Below are 12,318 nucleotides of genomic sequence, written 5' to 3'. Positions count from 1 at the left end.
CTTTTTTAAATTCTTGGCAACACAAATGCTATTAGCAATGTTCAAACAGATTAGCTGGATAACTGGACAATCCCTTTTTCTTGATGTATTTCTGATCCTTTCTCTTTCAGTTATTAATTAACTATGTCCATCTTGACACATATATATATTCACTCTGGATATATTTATATATATACACCTTTCACTCTAGACAAATATGACAGGGTTTTTAATTTTATTTTATTGCATTTAGGATACAGGCATGAGATGAGTCTGGGACAGTGGCATTATTGTACATGTTCCCCCCTGCCCCCAGTTTATTCATGAGCACTTCAGTGGGGCTGCCTTCAAAGACAGCATCCTCTGAAAAGCTGGGAGGAATACTGCAAAAATGAGCACTGGCTGCCTGACTAACCCCATGTGAGCCACAGTGGGCTAAGCAATGCTGTCTACAGCTTTCAGGAAGAAAAAGCAGTGGGAGTATCAGTACTTCTGTGGGAGCAGAAAGGATGGCTACCTGCTCCTCTGCCTGCCCTCCAAAAATTACAGCAGTCTCTACAGAATTTCAGACTCCTGGATTTTTCACTTGCTGGGGTTTCCTTACTTTGTTCTTGTTGTTTTGCTTTGTTTTGTTTTTTGTTTTAATAAAAGAGATACACCACTCTCTATTTTAGTGCTGTGTATAAATCTTTAGTTCATTAACACTAAATGTCATCTCAGGAAGAACCATACTGCCTGTGGAGCTCTGATCACTGCTTGCACTTTGAGCTGAAAATAAACATAGGCAAAGGTTGTCCAATCCAATAAGGTTTAGGAAAACTGCCTAAAATTGTAATTCCCATAATATTATTGCTTCAATAATAAATTATTACAAGTTTGTAATAATCTTAGCACTTACTAATTCCTAAGTAAGCACCTTAATTAAAATACTTTATTACAGTTATTAATGCTATACCCATATATTTGCTCTAAGATTAATTTTTTTTATGGTAACTTGATCTTCAAAGCTAACTGATGAAAAACAGAGGGGAAAATGAAGCATAATGTAAAAATCAACAACACAGAGATACAGTATGATCTTGTTGACTCAGAAGCTCTCCTGGACCAAGGTTTTATGCAATTGGTGAAGAAGCTTTCCATACCTCAGAAGCAGCCTACGTTCTTGGTGGCAAAAGAAGAGCTTACAAAGCACATAAAGAGCATGGGCATCAGCAGATTCTGTCCACAAATTAGATATGAATGCACTGTATGTTTTTATTCAAAAACCTCGGCTTGGCTGCATTCAAAAATGCCTTCCTTAACTCAGAAAAAAAAAATGAATCACAGACTGGAAATTGTGATAGCAGCACTCAGGGATGTTCCAAGGGTAACTGTGGTTCACCACTCAGTTATTTACCACATTTCAAGCAAAAGACTTTGATCATATCAGCCCTATATTTATGCTTTAATAGTGATGTCAAAAATAGCATTGTATGACCCATCTCAAAGATTCACTGTTCTCTTTTGACTGTCACTTTTGCCAGGGCACCTAATTGCTAGGAGCCAGCAGAAAATGCTCCTGTGCAATCAAAAATAATTTGGAGGAATTTTGACTGAAAGCAGCATCCACTTCTCTTGGACCATCAGAGACAAGAAAATTAATGTTAGTATGAAGCTTACAAGCCCTTTGTAATAATAAACCTCACTTAGCAGAAATAGAAGAACCTGGTAAGCAGAGTCAGTCTTTTTTTTTTACTTATTTTTTAATTTTTTAAATTCAGGTTTGAAAATTAGAAACCTGAGCTTCAGAGGTATTTAATACCCAGTGGAGCTAAGAAAGCAGAATTGATAATCAGAAATGTGGAAGAGATGAGATGTGGTGACGAGATGAGCTTTTCCAAAACCTGACAACAATTTAAAGCATCTTTTTCTATTACTGTACCTAAAAATATTAACTTCATGTGAATTACTCTATTCCTGCCAGGAGAGGATCTGCTTTGTAGTGTATACAAGAAGAACAGAGAAACCAACAGCTGTTGATGACTGTTCATGTAAATGTGATCACACCTGTCTTCCTGATATTGAGATCAGAGATGAGATGGGGACTACAGTGTAGTTCTATTATCTCAAACCTATCCACAGGAGATCTTACCTCACTTTTTTTTCAGTAAACCATAGCTGGCATAGAAGTTAAGGGTAAATAAAATAAACCAGCAGGATAATGACAAAGAGTCATTCCCACTGAAGAATCTTTTCCTTCACTGAACTATATTTATATGTAAAGGAAGTACAGTGCTAATTCTACCCTTGAAATGTGGACTGGGAAATATTTCCAACAAATATATTATTCTTCCACATTCAGCATAGTGTTGAGGATGACTGAGGAAACTATGTTTTGTACTAGCATCCCTGTGGTAATATGCCTTGTTATTTCATTTCCAACAGCAGAAAAACTTTAGGTACTTGTTCGTATGTATTCATGGCTCACAACTACATGGCTGATATCAAAATTTCACAATACACTGCAAACTACAGTCCTCTGAGTAGTGACCACACCTGGCTTTCACAGCTCCTGCTACCTCACTAGTGCTGGTACACAGATTTTGATATTTTGTGAAATCTCAAAAGCACACAAGGTTACAGCCAACTGATTTTGCAGGGTATTTTTTTTTTTAATTCCACTACAGAAATTGGCATGTCTTGATCCTTTAAATAGACTACATTTCTTCATGCTGGAAATAGCACAGTGGATTAATAATAGGTTTCCTCAAAGGCTTCGGAGTTAATTGCTCATTGGTTTCACCCTCAGCTCTATGTCTTCTGCTTTCCTTCCCCTCCTTCCACTTAACCACTGACTCCATCCATCTCATTCCAAGCTCACTACTTTACTATTAGGCCCTTGCCACTGAATTTTATCCCAAAGCTAGACAAAATATGTGAATTCCAACTCACTCAGGCCTGAAGTGTCTCCCTAATATACCAAGGCACTGAAAGCAATGTATTGAAAACAGTGCCTGCGGAGAGTCCTGGGACACTTCTCTAGAAAAAAACCTACAGTAGCCCAGTTGATTTGGGTGTCTGTGCCTCATGAGCCATCACCTGACCCCTCAACAAACTGCACTGAATGAGTTCCCTACAGCTGTCACCCAGGTTTTCTTCCAATACAGACACAAACTCTTCTTCTCAAGCCATATAGAGTCTTCTTCCATGTCAGTGCATATCTGAATTTTCCTATCTAAATTTTTTTCTCCAGTTCTTCTTTTCTCCTCCTGAACTTTCCATTCACTTCCTGTCCTATAGCTGTAGCCAGACTCCACAGTCTACAAGAAAGATTACCAGGGAAAGCAGTGAGGAAAAATTACAGTTAAAATCCTGGTATTTTTTCTGCTGTAGAAAACTGTGGAATGTGCAGGGAGAGACTTAGACACAAAACCTAAGTGTCTGCTCAGGAATTTGTCAAATTATGAGCATGCACATCTTTGTCTGCCATGTCCAGCCAAGGGACTGCAAATTATAGTAATTTAGAAAAAAACAAGTAGGTACTAAGCTATACTCCTCTAATAGGATTTTTACAGCCCAACTTTTTCACTGCAGTTTGCAAAACCATCAACCACTTTTGGAAAACTTTTTTTTGGCAAGCACTGTCTCCAACATAGAATTCATTTCACTTACTGTAGACATGTGTAGTATGGATCTTGGTATCCATTCCACCTTTAGGAGATAAAGTGAAGAAACAGGCCCTTCCACATGCATTATACTTTAACCTAAAGTTATTGTCTGGCCACCCACCTCTAGAATTTTATGAGTGTGGTCCTATGAGACTGCAAAGCTTTCTGTGAGTTATAAAGTAAGATAAATTATATTTGCATAAGGAAAAAAAACCCAAAAGCTGTTGGCAATACAGTCTAATACAGTCTACAGTATTGTAAATTAACTGTATGATGGTTGCAGAGACACCAGAGCTAATTATGCACAGAAAACCTGGATTCAGAAGTGACTTCAAAGCTAAATAGAGCCTGAGCAGTGTTCACATTTTCAGGGACATAACACAAAGGTGGCCATCCCAGGAATACGTGAGCTCAGCAGGTCTCAATTCCTGCTCCATAGCAGTCATGACATTGAGGTGTATAAGCACCATAATGAACAATGCTCCTTATTTTCTGAGAGCTTTTTAGCTGGGTGGGATGTTATCCACTTTTTTTTGGCCTGTGAACTCCTGGGGAAAGCATCCCTACCAAATTTTGTAAAAAGATTCCATCATTAGGGCTGCTGGAAAAGTAAATAATTCCTAAATGTTAATACAATATGATTTGCCAACTCTCGGTGCAAAGATTCTTATTTTGATGAAAATTAGAAAGAACAAAGCATAAAATCCCATGGTATCGTTTCTAAAATTACCTCATTCTTGCCAGTACCAAGCTTTGGTCCAATACCTTAACTCCTTTCAAACTCATTTCAAACACTGGAGCTTCTCTTTGTGGTGAAAAGTGCTGATATCACGTTAGAGAAATAACTGTGCTCCAGAATTTAAATGTATTGTCTTGAGCTCAATGCTATCACCATCTTCTTTCAACGCTCAATACTGCCTTTTATACATTTTTTTTTTTTTACATAAGTATATATAAAAAATCACACAACAAACCAGAAATCAGAAGGATCTCAGGCTGTGTCTTGTCCAATCTCCTTGCTCAAAGCAGGATCAACTGGAAGAGGTTGCTCAGGGCCTTCTTTTGTCCAAATATTTTGAATAACTTTTTGCAGGGAGAATCCATGGCTTCTCTAGGCAACCTATTTTAACGTCTGACCACCTTCACAATGAAAAAGTTTTCCTTATGTTTAATTAGAATTTCCTGTTTTTCAGTTGCTGCCCATCATATCTTGGCCACTTACTGGGTGCTAATAAGAAAAATCTGGCTCCAGCTTCTTTAGTTCCCTCTCACCAGGTGTTTATACCTCTTGACAAGATCCCCCTGACCTTTCTCTTCTGGAGGTTAAAAAATCCCAGCACCTTTGGGCTCTCCTAATGCATCAGATGCTTCAAACTATTCATTAACTTATTCACTGAGAAGTGAGCAGAGGGTTTGGGGTCATGCATCTTTCATTCTTCTCCTTTTACAGTAGGAATGGAATGACTGCTTTCTACACCTCAACATTTTTGAAATACAAGATGTAAATTTCAAAACAATACAAACAAAGAAACCAAAAATCTTTGCCTCACACACAAACAAAACCAAAAATCAAAACAACAACAAAAAATCAAAAAGAACCCTCAAAAAACCCAAACAAAAAACCCCCAAGAATTCCAAAATTTTCAAATTAAGAAAAAATATTTTTTATTTTTTTTTTAAATTATGCAATGACCTACAAGCTTCTCTTATAAATAGTCTTGATCACTCCAATTTTGCACCTAACATTTTTGGCATTCTGTTTTTTCTTGGCTTTATCTTGTTGTAGAGGAGAGGGGAACTCAGTATCTCGAGTGGGGCTCCACTGATAAATTATCATCACGGAACAACATGAAGCCTTACAGCTCTCTGATGTAAAAATAAGGATAGTACCTCAAGAACAGAACTTACAAAGCACTTCAGCAAGGTACTTTAAATGATGCAGATGCTAAATTTTAGGGTGATACAGTTGTGCATTTTGATAGGTGTGGAAGGATCTCAGGCACCAAATACAGTTCCTTCCTGTAATCTCACTGCTATTATGAGAAAATGTGAGCAAGCAACAAGTCAATTGTCTCTGTAAAAACTCATTGTCTGGCTTTATGTCTTTTTCCATCATCCCTTCCTCCTTCTTTTAAATCTTATAAAAGGAAATTTGAAAGCCAGACAAGCTCCTGAACACTTGTTCGACAATTGAATTTAACTTATTCAAGATAAAATGGGGAGAAAAATGTCAGAGTTTACTGGTATTTTATAATACAACTAATAAACAACGTAGCAAATACAGGAATAATTATGGAATGGAAACTATTTTAAAATGTATGCAGCCTATATGTGACTAAGTCTATTACAGCCTACATATTAAGCCTCTTCCTAAATGTATGCACAGTTTTCTGACTTGAACTGGTTAAATTATGGGGTTCCTCTTCCTGATTATCTATACAAATGGACTGTGTGGCTCCAAAAGTACATATAAAAAAAAAAAAAGCTGCACACCTTCACATGTTAAAGAGAATTTTTTGTAATAAACGTAAAGGAATATATTTTTTAAAAAATCTATTAAAAGTAAGCTTTTCAGTCTTCTAACATACCTTACAAAAACAGATCCACAACTAAAAAATGACTGAACATTACAGTTTTCCAGATTACTTGAAGTTCTGTATCCCTACAAGACTTGAAAGGAAGTGTTAATGTTTAGTTCCTCAATCAAATAATCAGAGGAACAACCATACATAAAGTCAAAAGCAATTAATTTAATTATAAGGTTCTGAAGACTTCATTTGACTCTTTGAGAGCTAACCAATTAGTATATATATTTTTGTTTTTTAAATACTAACACCACAAGAAATTAAAGCAGTACTGACAAATGTTATTTTGATAAATGAGTTTTAGTACTAATATAGTGCAAATTTGTTTTGCCTTCAGCAAATGATGGAGATACTAAAGCTCCCATTTAAAGAAATAAAACTTATGCATGTATTTACATGAATTCCATTAGCATTCCATTGTGGCAACAATATTAGCATTATTCTGAGAACTGAAATCCTGCAGCTGTTGATCTGCATTATCACATACATTGAGAGACATTCTCGGAAACACAGATGAGGATTCTCCATCAACAGCACAGGGCACACGCATCACAAATCCAGTAATTTTAACATGCATGATGGAACAGTTTTTTCTTTTATGTTTGCAAGGGGTTGGGTGGCAGCATTCCACAGCTTGGATGCCAATATCAAATGCTGAGCAGCTCACACCTTTGCAGCAGAGAAAGCCTCAGCAAACCAAACCTGCCACCCAGTGACTGGAGCTCAGAACTGCCAGAGACTTGGAAGAGAGAGGGATTAGAAAATCCCTTTGTTTGCATAGGATGGAGAAAACCCCTTAATGAGAGCACAGGATAACAAATGGATGGAACACAAATATTGAAAGTGCATATTCCTCTTAATTCCATTCTATATAAACCTCTGTATTGGAGTTGTTGAATTGGTTAAACATTCTGCATTTGTTATTTTTTACGTGCTGAATCACTGAACACACACAAATTGCAATTCAAATCCTACTGTCCCTCTGTCCCCAATGAGGAACACTGAGCTGCCTGTGGAAGAGCAGCAGAGATTATCTCCCCTTGCTCTGCATTTTAAAGTCCAGAAAAAAGGGTCAGGAATGCAAACCAAGAAGCTGGTCCTGTTTCAATAATTTCAGTATTGATCCAAGTATCAAATGAACTCAACAAACCAAGAAATATCCCTCGGGAAGATGGAGTTACACACTGACAGATAAATTAATTGATGTTTCACTCTAACCTACTTAAATTTAACTGCCTAAATGAATTAAGAATTAGTCACTAACTCTTCAGCTACTTTTTAATCCTACTGAGTATCTATATTAATTCTTGAAAAATTAAATCTTCCAGCAGAAAAGTCAGTGCCCATATGAAGAAAACCACCTCTTTCTCTCTCTCTCTCTCTACAGACTATAGAAGGTCTGTAAAGACTGAGTTGGGCTAAGTTAATTTGGAGTTAAAAAATGAGCACTTCAACAAAGTGCCACATGCAAGAATTGTTTTGAATGTTGCTACTGTAGGATAGATTTACATGTTTTATATTTCCTGACTCAACACAAAATACACTGCAAATTGCTTAGTAACTTGCAAGTAACTTGAGTTTGAACGTAGACTTTCATGAGGTTTATTGCAGAAAAGTTTATGTCTTTGTGTTTCAACAGATCTTAGGGTACTTCTACGGGTGGACAAGGACTTGTTCTCACTGAAAGAGAGCAGTGAGACTTCTTAGAGACATTTACAACTCAGCAAATCAGCTCACTGAGGCAACTCTGACTCTTCAAAGGACTGTTTTTTTCCAAATTAGACTAAAATAGCTATGCTTGAAACGCTTTCTCATATACTGATAAACAGATATTGGAAAAGAGAGAAAAAGAATCTCTTGCTCCAAGGAAAATCAAATAACATTGCCAGCCTAGGAGAAAGACTCCCCAGGAGGCATGGCTGCATGGTACATTATTTTGAACCTAAAACTGCCACTAAAGGCAACCTTTTGCTGTCCACATCCACAGTTCCTCTTAGAAGCACACACAAAAAAGTACCTAAATTTGAGGTTTTTGAATCATTTAAACCCAGAACAGCAACATAAATATATACACACGTGAGCAACCACTCTGCATTTGTTGTTGGATATCAGTAAAATTAGCACATGATTAGACACAATGAGGAGGGATTTCTACTCAAAGTCTTCATTTTCAATAAGCCTGATAGAAGACTGTTAAAAGATGCAAACAGATACATGCAAACACAGATCTATGATTCCTCTTTCTCTGAGCCAAAATGAGTGTCTTTGTATTAACTTGTTTAGACTTCACACAAACTCTTCTTACTCAGTGTTTACAGACTATTTGACTCCTACCCACCAGCTGGCTGGGTGTCGTGCCAAATTCCAGAAATGGTGATGAGAATAACACGGGTAAGTAAAAGTGAATGCATATGCATATATTTTTTGAGAAAATTTGAAGCCTGTTTATGATTGGGCTACCTTCTTACCAGTTGTGTTCACTATTAATCAGCATGCCATTTAACTGAGGCACCAAAATACGTCAATTTAGGTCTCTGACTTGAGGTATCTATCTACCTGCAAGTTTCTACAGGCCTGTAAGGCTTCTAAATTGTAATTTTATTTTATGTTCTTAGCCTACACCAACACAACAGAAAAAGCAAAACAGAAAAGACAGCTATTCACAATAAAGAAAACTAAGCTTTCACATATTAGATAAGGATCTGTAGTATCTTACCATAACATTCCTTTCATAATGTTCGTGCTCCTTCTCAAAATCTATTACAAAGCCATTTAGAGACCAAATAAATGTCAGGTCTAATGTGGGATCATGGGATGCAATGCATTGCATGGTGGCATTCTCTCCAACGGTGACATCCACATTCAATGGAGCTAAAGTAATCTTTGTAGCTTCTGTGAAGTTAACAGTAAACACAGAAAATTCCAGTAAATAAATGTTTTTCCAAATGTAACCTCAGCTCCATAACTGTTTGATTATACATTAAACCATTCCCTTAGACCATAGTTTACATGTTATTCATGCAGCTACATTTCAAAGGACCAAACTGAGAGAACAAAGGAAACCTCTTACATTTGAAATGCTGAAGTTCTGTTTGGCTGTCCTTTGGAAATGGCTCTTTCAGTCTCTGAATCACATTACTATTCAAAGCTATTTTTATTCATTGAGTACATCTCAGGTGGAAAGAAGACATTATTAACCTTGTGTGATTTGTGTTGCATCTCTTGTTTTAATTATAATATGCCTTTGCTTTAAAACCTGTATTTTTAATGCATGGAAAGTTCTTCTCAGTTGTCAGGCTTAGTCAGATATCCAGTAGAGCATTGCAGGGACCAAGATCTTAATTTAGCTACTGAGAAACAATATAATGGATGCATAGCAAACTATGCAAATAGCTACATGTGGAAAGGAAAAGAAAATGATACAACAAAAACAAGAAAGCTATCTATCCCCTGGAAATGTCCCTTATTATTACAGAAACAAACAAAAAAAAGGAAAAGATCTCATGACACTTGCTAGAGAACTTGGTATATGCATCAAAATCACATAGCAAATTAGCAATACTGTTGTGGAAGAGACTGAATCACTGAAACCTATTAATTCTTCTTCAAACATTATCAGAAGACAAAAAGCACGGACAATAAAAAATCCTCAATAAAACAAACATTTCTTGTCCATCTGCCTTGGAGAGAAGCCCTCCTCTGGACTCTTTTCTAGTAACCTAAAACCTGCTTAATTGTGCCATATGGGAATGGCGCAACTACTGGCTATGGAGCTATCCTATAGTGCATTTGGGCAACCTGGTAACACCTGATCTCTAAAGTCTTAGCTACAGACAAGTTTAGGCCACCTGCTCCATTCTAGCACTGTGTCTGTACATTCAGCATTTGGTTCTGCCACCAGTCATTTTCTAAATATTTACCTAAAGTGCTCTACCAGTCTAAGAAGTGGAAGAAAGAGTGGTCCCGAGGCAGTCAACATACACCATGCGGGAAAAAAACATTTTAAAGTACCTGTCAGATTCAGATTTAACTTTTTAATTTCCTCTAGTCATGTAGTCTGTGAAGTTTTATGGGCCACACAGTGTGCTTGGGAAACCCATTTTCAAAGCAATGCTTGTCAACCTCCCTAATTGTCCACTATGTGAAAACAACTGAAATATGTCATCTGACCCTGCTGTTTCTGCTGTGATGCAGGAAGGTTCTCTTAGTCTTTTCTTTTTTTAGTATAATCAGAGCAGAATTCTCAAAAATTTTAAAATTCTTTACACCTGGTTTATAAACTTATGCCTTATGTGTTTCACTGTGGAGACTGATTATGTAAATGTTCTTACTGATTTTAGAAGGTATGATATGACTATTGAGGGGCTGGAAATTTATTTACATAACCTTTCAAAATAATCAAAATGCCTGAGGGTAATATTAAGGCATATCACACCGCAGAAGTATATAAAAAATAACTGGTAACATTGAACAAATCTCATTAATCAAAAGAAAGTCTTACAATCCATTTGGTACAATAAACTTGGTATAAATCAGCCAGAGAAATGCCTTCATATGACCAGATTATTCAGATAAATTCTTACATTAGCACAACAGTATTTTGGCAGTGAGCTGTCACATCCAGCATAAGTTCTGGAACAGACATTAAAAAATGTATTTGATAAATGACTCTTCCACTGTCAGTAATACTTGACAGACAGAGCTGTTCATGAATGTCATCTCTCTTGTCACAGTTATTTATTTATTTGACTTAAGATTTAAAATAAGCAATTAAGCATATCAGTATTAAATCAGTAAATATTAATACTTATAAAGGAAGACATTTTAACAAAGAATCATGAGTATATGCTCTGTCTCACCAATTTAATGCATATTTCTTTATGTGCAATTCTCTCTCAGACTTGTTTACGCCAACAAAAGAAAAAATAAAGAAAAGAAGGAAGGTGACTAAGAATCCCATTTCTCTGAATCATGGCTCCCATCCTGCACCTTAGTGCTAAGCTATGAAATTGAGAGAATGCATCAAAATATGTCAGTTTAATGAATCTGATTTAATAAGCTCTTACAAAAATCAGCTATGAAAATGAAGATACAGTCAGAGAACTGGTGCAAGTACACACAGTTTCTACGAAGCAATATGCTTTAAAAGCATCAATTCATTGTTTAATGAGCAATTAAATTAGAAAGAAAAGATATAAACTGGCTTGCAAAAATAGTGCAGTGCTGGAAAAAAAGAGTGATTTTTAGTTAAGGGTTTCCAATTAAAAGGAAGTAATGGAATCCAGAGGTTTACCTGTCATTTCTAGGACACCAGTGCTGTTAGCTTTTCCACGGTTATTTTCAGCAAAACAGGTGTAGCGACCTTCATCCAGCTTTGTGATATTGATAATTTCCAGGCTCCCATCATCCCATATACGTATGCTATTGAGAGTGCAAAAAATACAACAAGAGAAATTAGCTATTTATTTTAGAAAGTAGGTCTTTCAGTAAGGATTGTAGTTAAATGAAATAAAATCCCAAACATCTCTTGGAAGCTCTTCTCTAGCTACCGCATTTATAAACACTGCTACAGTCAAAAGTATTTTAATAGATTGTGGCAAGATTAGATGCCTCACATTGTTGCAAGAGAATGTACTTTTAGCCACTTGAAGTAATTCAAATACTTTTCTTACACTTCTTATAGTTTTTTGATTCAGTTCTGAAATGTGAACTGCATCAAAAAGAATGGTTAAAGTTGGATGCCCTGTTAGCTATTTGGCTCAGCAATGCAAGCAACATTTTGACATATAATTTTCCTGAAATTACAAATTCTACTGCCCCTGAAATCTGCAAAAGTGAAAACTAATCAACAAGATAAACATAAGGAACAATTTTTAAAATTCGGTGTCCACTGGCAGTCAATACTAACCGGCTCCCATTTACAAGCAACTCTGTTCCTTTGCTCCAGGAGAATTTTGGTTTAGGAGCAGCTTTAGGCTTGCATTCAATGATTACACGGCCCCCTTTAGCTGCTAGGATTTTCTTCTTCATAGGGTTCAGTTCAAAAGTAGGAGGTGAAGCTGAAAGCAAAATAAACACAAGTACTCGTGTTAGTGATTTTTCTGCAA

The 12,318-nt window shown here is 36.4% G+C and overlaps 1 protein-coding gene across 1 annotated transcript in view; it reads right to left on the bottom strand.

Annotated features, from left to right (window-relative positions):
* CNTN1 (contactin 1) overlaps positions 1-12,318 on the bottom strand; it is a 134,530-nt gene that overhangs the window by 45,061 nt on the left and 77,151 nt on the right. Inside the window, exons 11-13 of the mRNA XM_030446668.1 lie at positions 12,120-12,270; positions 11,505-11,632; positions 8,928-9,103 (exon numbers count right to left, since the gene is read on the bottom strand). Of these exons, the coding sequence (XP_030302528.1) occupies positions 8,928-9,103; positions 11,505-11,632; positions 12,120-12,270 (455 nt within the window). The remainder of the gene's footprint in view (positions 1-8,927; positions 9,104-11,504; positions 11,633-12,119; positions 12,271-12,318) is intronic.

The sequence above is a fragment of the Calypte anna genome, chromosome 1, assembly GCF_003957555.1.
Source record: "Calypte anna isolate BGI_N300 chromosome 1, bCalAnn1_v1.p, whole genome shotgun sequence".
Classification (NCBI taxonomy): domain Eukaryota; kingdom Metazoa; phylum Chordata; class Aves; order Apodiformes; family Trochilidae; genus Calypte; species Calypte anna.
The sequence above is the reverse complement of the archived record's forward strand: the minus strand, read 5'-3'. Positions and strand labels throughout refer to the sequence as shown.